Below are 19,654 nucleotides of genomic sequence, written 5' to 3'. Positions count from 1 at the left end.
CCGTGCTGTGTTGGATGAAATCTTAACAGTACAAACACGGCCAGCCCAGGGTGTCCAGTGCTAAAGTCACCGTTAGCTTCTGGTCCTGTTTGTTTAACTTTTTAGAAAAGATGCAGCCAGAAAACCTTTATCAAAAGTTGACATTAAATCCAGATTCCTATTGTCTCATTCCAGTGCCTTTCTAGATCATTACCCTCATTTATGACGTTATTCTTAAAAATCACCCTGGTAAAATGACCAAGGCAGTGTGTAAAGAACAAAACAAATCCTTTTGTTTTCCTCAGACAAACATCACAAAATGTTAATTGATTTGTTTCCAGCTTTGATGATTTTTTTTTTTTTTCTTGTGAAAACAAAGATGACAAACAAAAGAAAACAAAAGATAACTGATTCGGAAGTAAACTTTTAGAATGCTCCAAAATGAGACCATGTAATTCTTACTCAATTTATGAGCGTTGATATTTGGTGGAATTACACTTGTCTGAAAAGATCCAGTTCACACAGTTTAGGAACACTAAATGATATTTAGGAAGGAATGATGCTTGAGGTTTCTGTAAGCTTCCATGATTGATTTAATTCTTGATACTCAACAGTTCTTAAAACAAAAATTCTCACACTTTGCCAATGAAAAGCCTTGACAAACAAATTAACAATGGTTATTGCTTAAAAAATGGCAGTAGTGGAATTGTGCCAAATTATTCTGTTCTGATATAGGGCATATGTATTCTTGAAATAACAGTACAGGTATTAGTTTATTCTGCATTCTTCTTCAAATAAGTCTGCAGGTTTTGCCTATATCTTCTTTTGCCTTTCAAATAGTCACTTTGTACTTACAAAATGTGCAGATTCTGCCAGCAAAAGTAACAGGTAAGAAAAGAGTTATCAAACAGAAGCCTGTTCTTCTGCCCTTCCCCCTCTACATGAAGAAATTAAAACAGGAGAATGAAGGGCAAGAAAAATACTGTGTTTGGAGAGGAAAGCTCTCCCAAATACACTTTCCTTCTTCCTAAGCCAGCACTATTGATATTGGAAGCTGCTTGCCTGGAAGAACCACCACTAACCCCTCAATGATTTGTGAAGAAATCTGGAGTTGATTTGTCTAAGAGGGAGGAATGATGTTCTGTTTAGCTCCACTGGCATCTTTCAGCCTTCCTCTTACACCACTCAACCCTTAGAGGAGTTCTGTACCTAAGGTAATACATCTTCGTGTCTAGAGGCGGGCTCATGTGCCTTCATCAATTAATTCATGAAGGTTAGGTGTCTGAAGGATATTTCTGGAAACTAGATTTGTAGGGAGTCCTAATAGAACTATGGTCATGAATCTGAACTATGAATCTGAACATTACTTACATATGAGGAAAAAAAAGCATGCATCTTCCATAATAACTTGAGAAAATTTGTAGACTTGTAGACCTGCAATGTCGATATTCTCAGAGATGATAAACACATTCGCCTGTCTATACTTTTTTTTTTTTTTTTTTTTTACTGTTAGGGGAGAAAGTCTTTTGAGAAATTTGTCTTAGGGCGTCTTATGCTAGACCTCTAAGCACTTTGGTGATTGTGGCTTCAGCACTTTGTAGGCTTTCTGTCTGCTAGGAGCTCTGGGTCTATCTATCAGCAGAAGTTGAGGCGTCTGTGAGTACAGGAGACAGACAATTTTCATGTTATACACCTAAATCAATTGCATAGGCACCAAAGAAGAATACTGTAAGCATGTACCTCAAACTCACAAAAAAAAAAAAAAAGAGAATTATCTTTCATAGTCCCTTTCAGTTCAGTGCCATTCCTGGAGTTACACTTTCCATCTGTGAGATGAATGTTAAACTAGAATGGGAACAACTCGACTTCTTGTAGCTTGGGCAGAGTGGCAGATTCCCTTTAGAATGCTGTGATTCAGCTGCAGGAAATTTCATTTGGGAAGGAAAAAAACCTCGTAAATTTATGGAGGAATCCATTTGGGAAAATCCCAGCCTAAAGATTAAGTGGACTCAAGAAAGTACTTCCTTGAAAACACATGGCTGCACCCCACTGCCTTCAGATAAAATGTGACAAACGCATCAGAATCAGCCTTAGGAAAAGAAAGATTGCTCATTTTTAGTGTTCACTGCAAAAGAGGAGTGTTGAGAGAACTTACCTGCAATGTCCGGTGGTGTGTGTTTTTCTGGGACTTTTTTAATCCTTACATATCTTGTGATTTCTGAATTTGAGCAAAATTCAGACAACGGAAAATAGTGAAAAATGTGAAGCAAGTTCTTCACCTAGCAAACAACTAGAGGGCAGTTTCTACTGTTGGAAATCTTAACCCGTTTGGTAATCCTGACAGCACTGTGATTTGGGGTGTTATGATCAGTTTCATGACCTTTTTGATTTTTTCTTCCCCTCTAGGAATTAGGATTTTGCCCTGGGGCCTACAGTCTGAACCCAGCGTAGGACTCTGATTCAGAAGAGTGAAGAATATGCTTCTACCATTAGTTACTTTTGAAGCAAAACTTCACAAGGCAGAAGATCCCTAGGTAAGTTTGTGGACTTGCCTTTAAGAATCCGCTGAAAGTATGACTGTTTTATTTGTGCCATTGCATTTTCATCTTCTGGAAGCAGAGTGTGTTCTTACAGGTTAGAATCTGTGGATGCAAATGGATTTCAGAGGAAGATAATAAGCACTCATCTTAGGTAAACAGTGTATGTCCTATATTTTATTTAAAGAATGTGAGCTAGTGAATACCCGGGCCAGAAGTCCTGCTGGTCTAGACAGGACTTTCAGGCTCCTCGCACGGGTCCCTGTCTACATAAACTTCTGAGACTGGAGGACGCTTGTCCTTAACACCGGTGCACTGGACTGAGATGCAGCTGATGGGCTCACGTGTACGGTGTCTAGATCAGGCTTGTTATCTTTGTAAATTCTTGTAGTATTTTCTTGTGCCATTTCCTTTTGGGCAAAGTACAGATAATTGCTTTTCTCATCATTAATATGGCACTCCTGTGGGCTACCACCTCTTTGGTTTGAGGGATATTTTTTTTATTTTTCAATAGGGTGGCGGGTACTTTTCTGATGTTATAAATAAAGGCCTTTTATAGGACTCTGACATACCTGCTCCCCGACTTAGGCCTATAGTTCATCCACCTTTCTTACCCCAAAAAACTACTTTCAGTGACCTTGGCTTGTGTGCTGCTTTCTTCATCCTCTCTTGGGGAGTGTTAAAAGCTTAAAGGGAGCCACAAAATCCCCTACTCAAACCAAGGGTGCTCTCAAATTTGACTTTTCCTCTGTATAAAAGCTTTCTGCTGTGTCTGCCTCTACCACTGCATCACTCTTCAGTGTTTTCTCCAGCTTTTCTGTTCCTTCCTTCTTCAATGCTTATTTAAGTATCTTATCTCCCTGCTGCTCTTCCAGCATTTACCAGCTGGATGCATTTTATTCATTCACCTATAAATCCATTGTGTCCTGTACACGTATGTATAGAAGGAAGTCCTCCTTCCCCATCCTGCAAATCCACCCACAGAAAAAAGAGGCAAGTCATTATACAGATGTGCAAATACGTTTCACTAAGATTCCACAGAAGTGCTTCAGTTTGCCCAGGCCAGACAAATCCAGGTAAATTTGAAATCTCCCCAGTTAGGTGACAAAACTGAGATTTTTTTCTGTTCGCTTTTAAGTTTAAGGGGCTTAAGTATGTCAGCAATATCTGAAATAGTATTTGTGGACACAACTGGCAATGTAGACTTGCAGGGGAAAAAAAAAAAAAGGGGGGGGCAAGAGGGATAAGACGCAGGTTAAAGAATGAAAGGCTAAACAAAGTGATGCAATTTCAGTTGTCAAATACTAATTTTTTGTTAGGTTGCATACAGCTTCAGTGTCTTAGGATCTCCTAAGCAAAATTTGTTTCACTTAACCCTTGTGTATCACAGGCAAAGTAATTGAAAATTGCAAAGTCAGTCTTTGAAGATCATAAACAATAACTTCAGAATAAATGAAATGTAGATGGCTTTATTGGATTTAATTACATATGAAATTGAATACCTTGAAAACAAAGTACAATAAAAACACGAACATATTTATTAGGGCAATGTTTTACGAAATTCAGATAGGTGTATTATAAATATGAAAAACAGAGCCTAGACAGTGAAATCCTGTTGCACTCAAAGAGCTGAGAGTTAACATTCTGCGATGACTTCGGTAGTTTTTTAAATGATAGCACAAAAGCACATTTTAAGATCTCATGTTCTGGTTCATGAATGTGAAAGAATTTACTGTCCCGCTTGTAAGAGTTAGTGCCCTGTCTGCCGCAGCTATGTGTGCATCAGAGAATAGAAAGGGGTAGAAGGAAGGTAGAGATGATTAAAGGTTGAAGAGATGACTCTTCTTGACAACGTAGCATTAAAAGAATTAATATATCCTTATTTCAGTTGTAGTGTTTTAATGCAATATAGTCTTCCATCTATAAAAGCGACGTTCTTTAAGTTAGTTTCGAATGACCCATTCTGAAAATAAATATTTTAGTATAGTCAGCTATAATCTCAGTATATTCTATAATTTAGTTTTAAAAAGTCAGTTTAGTTTTCAGAAAAGCTGTCTCATAAAATCTAACCCTCCTAAATAAATGTACCGAAGTTAGCAAAATCATAACAAAAAACATTTAATTCAATTATTTGACTTGTAACTCAAATTAAATTATACTTAACTGTATCCTGTATCATACAAAAAAAATATGTATCATATTTATTACTATGCATGTTAAAAGGAAACTACTACAGGACTGAAGCACTGTCTTTTTTATTCATTACTGAAAACAGAAATCCAGTTAAGACTTTTAGACAAGCTCTCATTTCTCAATTAACATGTTTTATTTCAAATTTATTCAGAGCTGAAACAAGAGTTACATTTGCAACTGAGGAAAGCAAAGATGAAACTTTGTTCTTTCTTTTGTGCTCAGCCATACAATTTATTTTTCTCCTGGCAACAGATTTTAAATCTCTTTGCCCGTTTTTTTTTTTTTTTTTTTTTTTTTTTTCGTGGGAACTGTTTTAGTAAGTGCCGACATTAGAGCTGACAACGCTTTGTGTGTTTTTTTTTTCCTTTTGCCTGGTTTCTGTGTCTGTGTGTGCAGGCATGCATTCATTAACGTAATTCCTCAACATTCAACAAGAGTGCATCATAAACCAGACGAAAAAAGCCTCATAAATATTTAGATCCTCCATCTACCTTCCAAAACTAAAGTGAAAAAGAGTATTTAGTGAGGACTTGGTTTGAGTTAATCTGCATATGAACTGAAAGGGGGTACAAAAGGATGAAAAGGTGGTGGAAACGAGCATACAAACCCCATAGTCTCCAGGGGGCCATTCATCTTGTTCTTGTCAATACAATCTCAGCCTCGCTGCTTGGCTGTTTTCTGCGCATGACCCAACAGGCTAGCTTTGCAAAGACAATGTTGCAAACCATGTGCGTGCTTTCTTCCGAGTTTTGCTCTACCGTGTCATTTTTCGAGAGGAGAAGCAAAATACTTCACGTTTTGGAAAATGTAGAAATTTCTCCGAACGCTTCTCTACTCCTTTGTGGTCCACACACTTACATACAAACTTAAAACATTCACATTAAAGGACAAGTAAGTTCTATGAAGAGCAATTTAGGTAACTTGACTATTAATGAGAGGTAATGAGATCACAATGTAGCTTAAAACATATTATCATATCATAAACGACAATGTAGCTTAAAACATATTATATTATACAGCTACAAAACCATACAATTTGGACCAATTTATGTATTTATTTATAACAAACAACACTGTCAAAAAGTCCAAAGTTATAAAAATAGACTAATCAAGTTTGGTATTTAATATATTTTCATAATTGAACAGTCACAGAATTAGTTAGGTTGCAAAGGACCTCTTGAGATCATCTAGTCCAATCCCACAGATGGAATTCCACATTTTTTTTATTTTTAAAAATGAAGGAAGGTGTAATACATTCAATAATTATTTTTTATTTAATTACCTGAGACAAAATTAATTTTGGAGGACTACATTACATTACCTACATAGAGTGACTTGCAATCTATGACTGCTGTGCTTAGGGATCCTTTTCACCCAAAAGGGCTCAAGGGTCACTAAAGTCTGTAACTAGACCCAAATAATGATTTCACACATAAGCAGGCGAAAGAGCAGCTTTTTGTTTGTTGTGAGGACAAAGTTGGAATGAAATAATGTACCTCCACATTAATTATATGAATTGAATTACAGAATTACATCAATACTATATGGAAAATGGTAATTTTAGTCACAGTGTGTTTATAATATTCATTTATCTTACTAAATTGATAGTCTTCTGTTTTGTACTAGTGATAACAGAAAAGTCCAAGTACATTTTTTTCAAATGAATCTCTATTTCAGTCTCCTCCTTAAATGAATTCAGTTGGGATTTTAGGGCTGTTTGGTTGTTTTTTGATTGGTGGTTTTGTTTGGGTTTTTTTTTTTTTTTTTTGTTTTTTTTTTTTTTTTTTTTTTTGTTAACAGACCTCTCCAAAACCCTATTACTTGAGCAAAATAGTGATCAATGTAACATCGGGTACAAGCCTGAGCAAGCAAGCTGCTATGACTCCCCCACTAATCACCTGTTGTCAATCTAACACAAAGGACTCCACCTACACTGATAAACTTCTAATAGAGTACCAAGATATATCTGTAGCCAGAGGGATAATTGATCTCACCACTAACCTATAAGACAGGTGCATGCAAACTTCAAAATGGGACAAAAGATCAATTATGCCTCTAGTAATGAAAATCAGATGGATAGCTATAAACAGACTACCTGAAAGGAAAAGGAAGATAGTGATGTATACTTTAATTGACTTGCTAAGGGGAAGACCGTCTTCTGGCATGAAATCTGGCCATCTGATTGGCTAGGTCATGACTTTTTTTTTAAAGCAAGTAGAAAAATTCTAGAAATGTGAAGGGGAAGCACTGCTTGACTTAAAGCATTTCTGCCTCTAACACAGAAGTGGTTTGCCAGCTTCCCAAATAACAGGGACTTACCAGACCTTTCTATGGTGGGAAGAAGGAAGGCTGCCTAATTTGGATTACTTAATACCTGTTTTCATGCTGACCTTCTTTAATCAAAACAGAATTACAAAAATTCAAGATAACTTTTTTTCCTGCCTTGCCTCACATAGTGTTTTCTTTATAGTTCCTGTCACAACCTGTTGTGTTTTTTTTAACATATTGTCAGACCAGGCTAAATATTCATTTATTAGTACATAACGAAACAGTACTGTTATGCAAACTGGATAACAGGGTATACTCTCTAGAAAACTTATTTTTTCTTTTCTCTGCTCCTTAGCCTGATAGGGTAACAGTTCTTCAGTCATATCAGGATTTGGGGGGTTTGTGTGCTGAAACCAGAGACAACTAGCATACCTGTTTTGTAAAAACAAACCCCCATAATCATTGTATACATAATACAACCTTTCTTTCTTAGTTTGACAAGTTATGTAAATACATGAAAGGTAAAGAAAACTGCCCATGAAACTTTCAAATATATATATTTAAACAAATACAATAGCATAAGAGAGTTAACATTTCAGTTATCATCTTTATTTATTAGTAACACAATAAATTCCATAATATAAAACTGCCCATTAGAGAAAGTGGCTTTTAAAACTTCTACAAGGTATAAGAAAAGTTGTAACATGTACACGGGAACTTCTCATGTTCTAAATGAACAGGAATATCTAGACTCATGTGAACTGGATTTGTATGAAAATCATTTGAATCGTTAGGAAAGGCATTGTTTCTCTTCCTCATATTTCAGTCAAAATCGGACACCAAACACAAAACATCTCAAACTTAAGAATAATAATAAAAATTCATGAGAATCTGAGATGGCTAGCAGTATAAAGTGTAATTTCCAGCCACTTCAAATTTAGCTGCAGTGATTTTTTTTTAATGAGAGCACTGTATCTAAACCTGGGTTATTACTCCATTTTACATATGTTTTGCCTCTACACCATAGTGAATTTTTCAGCCTACTCCCTTGCCCCTCTACTGTGTGGTCTATCCAACAGAATGACTTGACGAATGTAAAATACTAACACACTTCTGAAAGCCAAAGCTAGAGAATGACTGCATTACTGTCCTGAACAGCAGAGTAATTTAGTTCTTGTCAAAATCCTGAACCCAAGCTGTTGTTCAAACTACTCTGAGAGCAAAAGTGGTTAATAGAAAAATGTTTCTGCATGCTTACAGTGAGTTTTAGATGACTGTTCAACCATTCACAGTGGCCACTCCAGACGTTCAAAAGGTGTAAGACATACAGAGCTGGAGGATGTGATAGAGGAGGTATGAGAGAAAAGTGCCCTTCTGGAGATTCAAGTGGAATACCATAAGGCAAGTTAATCCTACCGTTTATTGTGCTTATAAACTTGTAGCAATTAATTACTGTAATCAAGCAACAAACTGATTTTAAATAATAATCAGATATAATATTAGCTAAATAAGATCATATGTTCTTGTATGAAGTGACTGTAGTTCAAAATGAGTCAGATCTATATTACCTAACAACCCAGAAATGCTCACCTTTTGGCTTTGAGCCAAGAATCACGTTTTGCTGATTATTATGACTCGCCTTTTCAGAAGTGACAGTCGAATAGAGACTTACGATGAATCAGCCTACAAATGCCAATAAAGATGACACAATGTTTGGGATGCTTCCTGTTTCTGTGAGGAAATCCTGAATTCATCCAAGTGCTTAAGCAATAATTCTCTGAACTTTTATAATGGCTTTCATTGAAGCAACTTGAAGTACTTTACTACAAAGTGTTTCATAGCTTCTGAAGAGTAGAAAACTCTGAAATGGGCTCTGGAGCATACCCTAACTACAGTGCATGTGGCTAATATATTCCAGGATAGACCTCCCACACTCAACAGAAAGACTGTGGGTAGGAGGAGCAAATGACAGACAGTAAGTCATCCACAAACAAACCAAAGTTTAGGCTTCCTAAAGTGAAAAAGGACCATAAAAAAATATTAAGAGATTGAACACTGCAGCTTCCTTTTAGAGAAAAGGCACAAATACCCATGAACAGATAAAGCAGAGAACAAGCTTGAGCATACTATAGCACAGAAGCACAATGGTCTTTGTGTGGGTAATCAACAACCACTGTAGCACTGCTCTCTGTCCTTTACTTCGGATGAACACTGTTGAGCAATTCCATCCCATCTCCAGAAGCTTTTAAGATTCATATTGCTTGGTTCCTTTCTTTTCTCACAGCTTTGTAACTACAGATACTTCTCTTCACCATTAAATACATAAAAAGAGATTTGTATTTACAAAAGACTTGGACTATATCAAATATTTTGAGTGGGGAAAAAAAGATTTATAGTAAAAAATAAGATTCTGGATTTCTCAGACTGATTTATCACATTTTATTAGAAGGCCCAGCCAATACAGATGTTTCCTGCTCATCTTCAGAAGGTTTTGAAAAACGCAGAGTTCTCCTATAATTTGTTTAGGTGTTTTATGTCCAGTTAAATATAAACTCCTTGTGCAAGAACTGCTGCTCTTTCAATACTGAACATTAAACATAAGTAACACACCACTAGCAATCCCTCAGTGTAAGTCAATATACATACACATTCATATTTCAGATATGTTAAAAGGAAAAGTTAATTTAATGCATCAGTTAAATTTTTAGCTCTACATGGTTTTAGTAGTAATTAAAAAGAATGGTTTATTTAAATCTATTTACAAAGCTAAAGCTGAAAACATTTTATTTATATTCAATAGTAACCAATATACTATGGTCTTTTACCAAAAGACAGTGTACTTGAGAAACAGGACTTACCAGGTGTTTCTTTAGCTGTAAGCTCTTCGCCACTGCAGTTGTCAAAATGAATCTGCAGATGTCTCTCACATGAACTGTCTTTTTTTTTTTTTTTTTTAAATTTTTTTGAAATCCTATAGTGAAGGTGAAAACACTTTTCACTATGGTAAAAAGTAAAAATACTTCTGATTACATAACTTACACAGTACTATTAGTGACAGGTAGCAAATAAAAAAGCTACTGAGGGCACTACTATAGTAGAGATGACTGCATCAGTTAAAATGCAGAATGCCATCCTGGATAGTTCTGAGGTTACATATCTACTGCAAATCAGATAATAGGTAAAAAAACAGGTAAGCCTGAAATAATATCGAAGATCTCTTAATCTTAATTTCTAGATATCCTAATACTGTAGTCTTTTAAACTAGAATGTGTGTTAGTTAGACTCCAATGACAGATCTTATATTTGGTCAATTCAGTGCCTCCAGAGTCAGGCAGCACTTACAGTAAGATGCACTTGCTGCTACTCTCACTTCTGCAATGCGTGGCACAGGCCGGCTCTCATAGCGCTTCCGTGCACAAGTCCTCCAAAAGAGACAGGCCAGGAGCCATTTGAAATTCTCCCGTATGTAAGCTTGGAGCTGTGTAACTAAGGCAGTAATGTTGTGACTGTACAGATGAAAAGTGCAGTATCTAGCACACTAACTGCAGCTATAGGACCGTGCATGGGATTATAAATACTGGAAACGTGCATAGTGTATTTCAGGAGATCACCGGGTATCTTTTAGTGAGCTAGGGAGAGTATCAACTACTCATGATCTAACATGAAAACGCACAAAACCAATGCAAGTGTTTATAAATTACAAAATGTAAGGAAGTTTATGAGCTTAGAGGTAAAACATACCTTCAAAAGGCAGGATTCAAATATGTTCTGTGAATAATTATGTTCTTCCTCTCCCCCCCCCCCAGCTTTTAAATTTAAGTGCTGTTATGAACAAGGTGATAAAGTGGGTAAATTTTATGTTTACAATGTAATACCTTGATTTAGTTTTCCAATTAATGGTAATTTTTTCTTTTCTATGCTTTCTCAGATTGCTTTGCTTTCCCTCCTTCTCACTATTTTCTGCCTTTCTCAGCAATGTTGTAATAAAACTGGCGTACATGAGACATCATTTTCATCCCCTGCTGAAGAGTGTGAAATTAAACCAATCTAAACTTTGTTTTTAACGCACAGAGATTTCTTGGGAGCTTATCAGAACTACCACCCTCTCTAGACAGACACACCTTTTCTTGTTCCTGGAATGCCATCTTTTCTAGAGAAAAGTCTACATAGTAGTACATAAAGAAATAGCACGTACACACATTACTCACCCTCTGAAATCATCTACTCAAAAATACAGTCTACTAGGCAATTAATCTATTGCAATCTTGAACACTGATGTAAAACATTTTATTATATATTGATTTACATCTTTTCCATGCATAACAATGACTATTTGGTAGATAAGGTGAAGCCTAACACAGAGATACCCATGCCTTCCCTAACCACTGAGTGTTAAACAAAATGCTTAATATTTTATGAAGCAGAACTTAGGCCCCTCCATCCTTTTTATGTAACAGTATCCTATCACAGTAACTTAAGGTATATGGAATACATACCTTACCAAGAAAACTGCCAGGTACAAGATTTAGGTCAAAGATGGAAAATACTTTTTTATACCGCACTTTCTGTTCTCCCAACTTCATGATGGCATAATTAACATTCAAGCACAGCAACAGTCAGAATGCAGCTCTTCCTACTCTTGTGTAAGTGGATGAATCACAAAGGTATTTCTTCTTCTGGCTCCTTTATGCCAACCTGAGGAAGGGCCAGTTCCAACAGGAGCGATGCTGTGGGTTACTACACCCTTCTTCACACTTGTACAGGTTAAAGTACCTTAAGTGTCGAAGATATGAATCTGAATCCTTTCAGACTAAGGTATGCTTAAAACCTCTCTTTTCCACTTGGTCAGCAATCGTTTAACATCAGTAGTGGGTGAGTTGAGGTATTATCTCTTCCAAGATTAGATAGAGCACTCAGAAATGTCCCTTTTTAGACTATGAACACTGTGCCATCTGCTTATTACTTTGAGTGATGCACTACTACGGCTCGTTTGAAAAGTTACCTGTCGGTTTGGCTTAATGTGAGAGGAAATATGTTTTTGTTGTCAGACACATCACACAATCTCAATATAATCAGTTCATGAGAGAAGTTTTAGTCTGGTTCTAGACCTTCTTCTGTCCATGCGTTCATCACCTTGCAGAGATGAATGGATTTCAGATGTCCATCTGGTAGCAACCACGTCTGACTGGTACATTAGTTACAGCAGCTACAACTTTGTATACCATGAATGATTTAATATTGAATCCCAAACAGTATTTTTTTTCTTGAGTGACTTTAATGGGTAGGTGAAGAATTACTTCTTTTCCTAAAGAAGAGTAGTATAACACATTGGTACCTTCCTGTTATAGACTGTGTCGCAGAAGGTTGATGACATTCAACTGTGTATGCATGTGATTTGGTCAGAGACACTGGAAGTAACAGCCAACACTTCAACTAAAAGAGTATGTTTTCCAGTAGTCATCAGCCTTCAGCTCTCCTGCTTCCCAAGGTGCTATCAGCTATGAACATTATAGCAGCAATTGAATTTACTTTTTATGATCATTGCAGCCCTTTACTGTAATATACAGAGGCTGCTGCTGGCATTATCATAATTTTTCTTACTTCAAGATTAGATTAATACAATAAAACTTCACCTTAAAAGAGAAGCTGCTAGAGACTACTACAGGTTACATGATACAAGAAGGGCTACCTAGATGAAAACACAAGAGTTAAAGACAGGGACTTGCTGTTCGTATCCAGACAGAAGTTAAGGTGTTGGGTAGTTACCTAAAGAACTTTATATGACTACAGGACCTGGTTACCTTGAAACAAACCAACCAACCTCCCTCTCCTCTGCTTCCCTCCCCTCCAATGAATACACCACCACCTCTCCCCCTTACCCACAGGACGTGTTTTTACCCACCTCTGTGTCTATTCCCCACCCTACCCCCCCCCATTTCCTCCTCCACCAAGAAGCTGCTAAGTTCAATACAGCTGCAAGAGTATTTTTAGTGCCTCTGTAGATCAGGCTGTAGACACACCCATCTAGATGAGAGCTATACCTTCTCACAGCTCTTTAACCAGAACTAATTCAATTTCCATCACCCATGCGTTCTTAAAAACACCCTTCCCTAGGACGTGGAAGTGTAGGAAGGTAAAGGCAGAGAGAAGAACATAAGGTATGCTGAGAGGGGCTTATAGGATGCATTTTGGATTTACTGTATGCTTGATAAAGAAAGATATCATGCCCATTTGCTTATTTAAAACTAATGGTGAGTTATCTACGTTTTGTTATAACATTCAGCTTTTCCAAGGGTATTTTCCCAATGTATGTCATTTAAACTCAGAGTCTTGAAGCATTTATGGAAGAATGAAGGATGAAAATTTTTCTTAAGTCATTTATGCCTAATTATACGGGCAGCTTCAGCACATAGCTTTGCCTCAATTTCTGTATTGTTCAGACTGAGAAAATAATTCAAATTAACACAGAGCAAACTAGAGCCTGAATTTTGCATTGCAGTGCATGAGTGATTCCTCAGTAACTGACGGTGTGCACCTTATTCTCCAGTAAATAAGTGCAAAATAGCTTTGGATAAGCTACATTGTTCCTATTAGCAGGCGAGACAACTGACAACTACTGCACAACAACTTGTGTCAGTATTTCTCACCTTACACTGCTTGTATTCAAGTGCTGGAAGGACTTTTTGTGCAGGAAGCAATAATGAAGTGGTATGGAAAGAGCTGCACCAAATCTGCTGAAAAAAAAAAAAGTCTCCATATGCTATTTTTACTGTGAGAATCAGCAGTCCAGAACAATTATTCTAACATTATCTAAGTTCATCTAATTTTAAGATGAAAGTCTGCCGTCTGACGGATACCCTTAATCAAATTGAAGGATTCAATAACAAGTTTTCTCAGGGTTAAAAAGAACCTTCACTCACTGGTTAAAAATTAGCAAATAAAGAGCTACAAAAATGCACTATCTTTCAGACTGCTCTATGGCAAATAAAAGGATGGCAATTTTGTTAAGCATATAAGGTTGTGTTTTAGCTTGTCACAATTATAAAACAAGGTTGGAAGAGAGCAAACACAATCTTGTTACTAAACAGAAACTGTATTGTTTCATCATCCATAGCCATACTGCAGTGCTTTGGGCATGCTACTGACGGACTAAGAATCTATATTAAAAAAAAAATGGTTTATAACATTGCTATTATTTATTTGATAACAAAGACAATATTTTCTTGCTGAACATACTTTTTTAAAATGATGGAAGCAATACACGTGACTTATCTTACATAAGTCATTAATTTTTACTTAAACAAACCCCTGAAATTAAAGGTTTAAAGGGGAAAAGTACAATAAACACAAGAAGGAATGCAACAATCCAAAGCATTTTTGCTATTATGAGAACTACACTTTCTCTACATTTTTGTCAGTGCACATCTTTCAGGAAAAGTAGAACAACACTGGTTCACATTACCCAGTAAAACTGTACACTTGTGAAGATGACAACGTGTCTGTGCTTCATTTTAGTTTTGGAAGCATTGGTCCCTGCGATTAGCCCACTAAAAGTTTCTTCAAATACCGTCCAGTACGTATGAAAGTACATTTGAATTTTTACAGAACTTCAAGCAATAGCTAGACTTTATACCTAGTGCTATTAAAAATGGCCGTTTTCAGTGAACTTAATGAAGCATGAAGCGATTTTTATCTAGCTTTACAACATAAGCTCTACTAAGCTACTAAAAATTGCATCAAAGCTTTCTGGCGACCTCCTAAGTAATAAAAATCAAGTAAGAACACCAAGTAGCTGCGTGGGGAAGGAAGAATACGTACAAGCAACCGCGTCGCGCTGCTTTGCCTCTGCAGCTACAGGGGATGGAGCACGTTAATTTTGGTTCTGGCTGCCGGGTACTGCTGCTCCCGTCACGGCTCCCATCCAAACCCGTCAAGCAAGCCGAGGCTGATGCCAAAACACGGCACTGCCCTGAAAACAAAAAGGGCGTCTAACTGCCCGCCGGCGAGGCTGGGGCCGGAAGGCAGCGCCGCGGCCGGGACCCTGAGGCCGGCCCCGGCTGCCGCGGGGTGCCGAGGCGGGGGGGGGGGGGGGGGGGGCCGCCGGGCCGGGGCACGGCGCTGCGCAGCACCAGCCGCAGGCGGCCGCCGCCGTCCCTGCGCCGGGGCCGGGCGTGCGGCCGCCCGCGTTTCGCCTCCACGCCCGGCGGCGGCCAGCCCAGGGCCCGCTGCGCCCCGCACCCCTCCGAGGCCGAAGGCGGCCGTTAAACGGCTCCCGCGCCGCGCGGGCTCGCGCCGGCCGGGGCGAGGGCGGAGGGGGTGCGCGGCTCCCTCCCTCCCCCCCCCGCCTCCCTCCAGCCGCGGGGGCGGACCGCGGCTCGCTGCCAGAGGCGCGTCCCCCGGCCCCGGTACCTCATGCGCGCGCTCCGCCGACCGCCCGGTTGCCCCGCTCGGGAAACCGCTCCCCGCGCCGCTCCGCCACCCGCCCCGCCCACCGCCCCGCGGGCGCATGCGCGGCGCGACCAACCGCCGCCCACCCCTCGGCTGGTGTCTGCGTGCCTCCCCTCCTCCGCTTCAGCCGCGCAAGACCCCGCTCGCGCGAAGCCGCGGCGGCGCTGTAAACGGCGGGCGCGCGCACGCGCGCCTCGGCGGGGCTCTCCCCGCCCCACAGGGGGGCACGTGACCCCCCTCCCCCCCCCCCCCAATAGGTGAAGTAACACGACTTTGTTTAGAAGAGTTCTGTGCGCGCGCGTGCTTCCGCGGGGCGGGGGAGGCACGCGGGAGCCGCACGCGACGCTTGCGCGCCTGCGCCGCCTGTCCACGCGCGGACGCTCGGGGAGGGGGGAAGGGGGGAGAAGGGGGGGGGAAGAGGGAAGAAACTCCCCCCCGGTCCCAGCGGCGCCCCCCGCCCCCTTCCCCGCCGCGGGCCCCCGGAGCGGAACGGGAGGGACAGCTGGCTCCGCCAAGCGGCGCTGCCGCCGCCGCCGCCGCCGCCGGGCAACGGCCGCCCCGCCCCTGGGCCCGCCCCCCGGCATGTCCCCACCCCCGCGGGCCCTGCCCCCTCCCCTCCTGCCGCCGCTGCCGCTGCTGCTGCCAGCGCAGCCTGAACTGAAGCGAACTCCGGAGCGAACTGAGGAGAAGTGAGGAGGCGGCGGCGGGGCTGAGACTCACCAGCCACAGGCAGCGGCGGCGGCGGGAGGGCGGACGGGCGGGCGGGCGGGAGGCGGAGAGGAGGACACGCCAGGCGCAGCGCGGCGGCAACAACAGCGGCGGCGGCGGCGGCAACAGCGGAGAGACACCGGCGGCGGCTCCTCGGAAGCGGCAGCCGCGCCAGCAGCGCCCGCCCGCCCCGCTCGTCCCCTCCCTCCCCCGCCGCGGAGACAGGGGGCAGCGCCGAGAGGAGAAGCCGGGCTCAGCGTGTGTGTGCGCGGGAGGAGGAGGAGGAGGAGGAGGAGGGGGGACACACCGAGGACTGCGCCGGCCGAGGGCGCACGGAGTAGGGAAGCGGCGGCACCGAGAGGCGGCGGCGGCGGCGGCGGGTCCTTGTGCCCGGGGAGGAGGGCGCAGCCCGCACGGGGGTTGCTACCGAGTTTCCTCTTTTTTTTCGGTCCTTCGGACTCGGCGGCGGGGCTGCGTTTGTCTCCGGATTTGAATCCTCCTCCTTCTCCTCCTTCCTCGGGGAAGCTCCCCTCCCCGCCCCCTCCCCTCCCCCACCGCCTCCCTGCCCGCCCGGATCCAGCCGGGCGCCCCGTGCCGCGGTCGCGTTGCTCGGCGGAGCTGCTGCGGCCGCTCGCCGTCTCTGCGCGGGCTTGGAATATGGTTGGGGAAATGGAAACCAAGGAGAAGCCGAAGCCGAGCCCCGATTACCTGATGCAGCTGATGAACGACAAGAAGCTGATGAGCAGCCTCCCCAACTTCTGCGGGATCTTCAACCACCTCGAGAGGCTGCTGGACGAAGGTAAAAGCTGCTCGCCTTGGCCGCCCCCTCCCCCGCTCCGCCGCCCTGCCCTGCCTCCCCCACCCCCCCCCCCCGCCTCCCCGGGCCTCCGCGCCGCTCCCGGGATCCCGCCCGGCCCCCCAGCCCCGGCCGGGTGGCGGGTGGAGCCCGGGGCCTGTTTCTCTCTCCCCGCCGTTCTCCGCACGCCCTCGGCCCCCGGCTGGAGAGCCTAAAACAAAGGGGAAGTGCGAGCTCTCCCCGCCCTGGCTGCTGCCGTGTGGTGCCGGGGGACTCGGGGAGCGAGTGGGAGGGGGGAAGAGGCAGCCCTGGCCACGCAGGTCCCCGCTCTCCCGTGTTTGGCTCCCCCCCCCCCCCCCCCCCCCCCCCCCCCGCCTCACCACCCCCCTTATTTTTTTTTTTTTTTTTATTCTTTTTCCCTTCCTCGCACCGTCTGCTAAAACCGGGGGAAGGGTGACTACCGCACGGAGGGGAGGGAGCGAGGAGAGGAGCTCAGGAATGTGCTCTGGGGGAAGGCAGGGAGGAGGGGAAAGGCAGGCGGCGCGGCGCTCCCCTCCCGCGGCGGCGGGGCCGAGGGGTCCTGCGCGGCGCCTTCGGGGAGCGCTCCCCGGCCCGGCCGGAGGGCCCCGAGCGGGGGGGGCAGGGTTGGGAGGGTGTTCGGTTTCGAGATTTGGCTGTTCTGGAAGCTGCTTGAACTTGAATGACTAAGACGGAGGGGGCTGAGCTCTTTCTTCAGCTCCAGCTCTACCCCACCCCAAACTGGCCACAAACTAATTATGATTTTCCTATATTGCAAGCGAAGAGAACAAATCCTTCTTTCAGCTATCCTTACCTTTTAAAGAAACTAACTTGAAAGACTCCTACGTGTGACTTTAGTGAAGGGAAAAAAAAAGAAAAGATAATTACGAAATTGCCTCTTCTACTCCTGCAAGAGGTCCACTGCCGCCCCCAGCCCCGCATCCCGCTCCTGCCTCGGAGGGGCGAGGGGCCGCTCCTGTGGGTTGGCCCCCACCCCACGTCCCCTCTTTTTTTTTTTTTTTTTTTTTTTTCCTCAATAGTTCCCTTTAAGGTTGCGTTTTTACAAATAAGTAGTCGCGTTTTAGAAAGAAAGAAAGAAAGAAAAAAAAAATATATACTGGAAACTTCATGCGTCCCATACGTTTTCCCACAACAGTAACAGACCCACTTTTTCTTAGTATTTTAAAGTCGCTTTATGCTTGGGTTTACAGTTTTTTTTTTTTTCCTGTTAAAAGTATTTCCTTTCTTACTACCTCTTAAACCTAGGCTTTCTGGAGAGTGAGAGGGACCTGTTCCTTTAATAGTATTTGGTAGCTTTGTAGAATGTAACAAAACCATAAATTGTTTATACACTTTCAACTTGTTGGAATGCTTAGCATGAAATACCGAATTTCGAGATTTCGAGTTAGGATTCTTGTTTGCAGACATATTCTTCCTCAGTAAAAGAAGTTTGCGAAGTTGTTGACCTCGGAAGATGAAAGAGCTGGTTATATTTGGTAAAACAACTCCCCGCCCTCTCCTAAGACTGTAAAAATGAGATAGTGACTGTAGTACAACAAAAAATAGCATATCGAGAAAATGCTACTTTCTGAAATGATAGAGGAGTAAAAAAAAAAAAAAAAAAAGACAAAAAAAACCACTCAAAACAGTGAGGAATGCTGAAAGATGGACTGTGGGAAGCGATATAATGGGAGATTCTATTTTGATTTTCAAGATTCTTGGTGAAGTTTGAATTTATATTGGAGCAGATACGGATGTGAAAAGTAAAACTATTTAAAACTTATCCTCATGGTCACTACAGCAAACCACCTCTTCAGAATAGCTAGATTTACAATAAACATCAGGAAGAAACTTGAATGAGAAGACTCCTTTTTAGCACAAATGACCCTTCCAGTGGTGTGATGTCGGATTTTTAAATTAATTCCTGAATCTCTTCAGCTTAATGTATTCAGCCAGAGGAGGCCCAAAACATTACTTTTTTTGGTCAGAGAACAAAAGAAAGAAAAAACATTTCCCCATACGAAAAGGACGCTGAAAAAGGAATGTTTGAAATCCTTACGTCTTTGGACATATTTTTAAATATTGCAAAGCTTTGGAAATCTGTTTTGTGAAGTATTGGAGTTCCAAAATGAGGGCTGTGGAGTCTGTTGCTGAAAAAGTTTGAGGATTGTGTTGGAGCTATTCTTCACACTCTTTTTTAAAAGAAAAATAAATAAAATACAATCTGTTTCTAAATAGTCTCAGGAAGAAGTCTGCGATCCCTTTAAGCTTTTCTGCTTTTCCTGTTTACGTTGGCAATTGGGTGGAAGTATTGTGGAGGCAGAAAACTTTTTGGAATGTTGAAAAAAATGTTTCATGCAAATCTAGTAAATTGCTTCAAGACTTTAAAATTTGAACACTAAGGGGCGCCAGTTATTTTTTTTCCGAGGCATGAGACTGGCCTCTGAACACCATTACTGACTTGAGTAGTGAAATTAGCAAATCTATTAGAAGATACCAGAGAATGAGAAAACACTTGAGGATTCGTGCAGGTATCTATATTTGCATGGAGTTGCATATATCGTATGCTTACACGCAGTATTATGGAGGTGGCATAGTCAATGATGATGAACAGTTGAGAAGTTGGAACAAGTGTTGTTCTGTAAAACGCTTATCCTGGTTACCAAAGGGGCACCGTGTTAAATTTTTTGAACTATATACTACACTG

The 19,654-nt window shown here is 42.1% G+C and overlaps 1 protein-coding gene and 1 long non-coding RNA gene across 17 annotated transcripts in view; one reads left to right on the top strand and one right to left on the bottom strand.

The window, feature by feature from the left end:
- Nucleotides 1–2,521: 2,521 nt before the first annotated feature.
- LOC116965913 lies at nt 2,522–15,623 on the bottom strand. 8 transcript variants are annotated; one of them, XR_006165589.1, is made up of 5 exons: nt 15,512–15,623; nt 14,796–14,946; nt 13,625–13,708; nt 5,317–12,666; nt 2,522–4,479 (listed from the first exon to the last, which is right to left on the bottom strand). It is a non-coding gene; the product is annotated as an uncharacterized LOC116965913 (long non-coding RNA). The 8 variants fall into 8 exon arrangements; XR_006165590.1 differs by lacking the exon at nt 2,522–4,479 and having other exon boundaries at nt 5,075–5,574; nt 8,568–12,666; XR_006165587.1 differs by lacking the exon at nt 2,522–4,479 and having other exon boundaries at nt 6,457–12,475; nt 12,611–12,666.
- Nucleotides 15,624–16,139: 516 nt separating this feature from the next.
- QKI (QKI, KH domain containing RNA binding) overlaps nt 16,140–19,654 on the top strand; it is a 165,454-nt gene continuing 161,939 nt past the window's right edge. For 3 of the 9 annotated variants that reach the window (XM_042796038.1, XM_042796046.1, XM_042796042.1), the window contains exon 1: nt 16,142–16,932. In XM_042796038.1, the coding sequence (XP_042651972.1) occupies nt 16,791–16,932 (142 nt within the window). In that variant the 5' untranslated portion in view covers nt 16,142–16,790. Of the gene's footprint in view, nt 16,933–19,654 lie in introns of all 9 variants that reach the window. The other 6 variants (XM_042796043.1, XM_042796041.1, XM_042796045.1 and 3 more) reach the window with 4 other exon arrangements.

Source organism: Tyto alba, unplaced genomic scaffold (genome assembly GCF_018691265.1).
Source record: "Tyto alba isolate M040663 unplaced genomic scaffold, T.alba_DEE_v4.0 Super-Scaffold_22, whole genome shotgun sequence".
NCBI classification, from domain to species: Eukaryota; Metazoa; Chordata; class Aves; order Strigiformes; family Tytonidae; genus Tyto; species Tyto alba.
The sequence above is the reverse complement of the archived record's forward strand: the minus strand, read 5'-3'. Positions and strand labels throughout refer to the sequence as shown.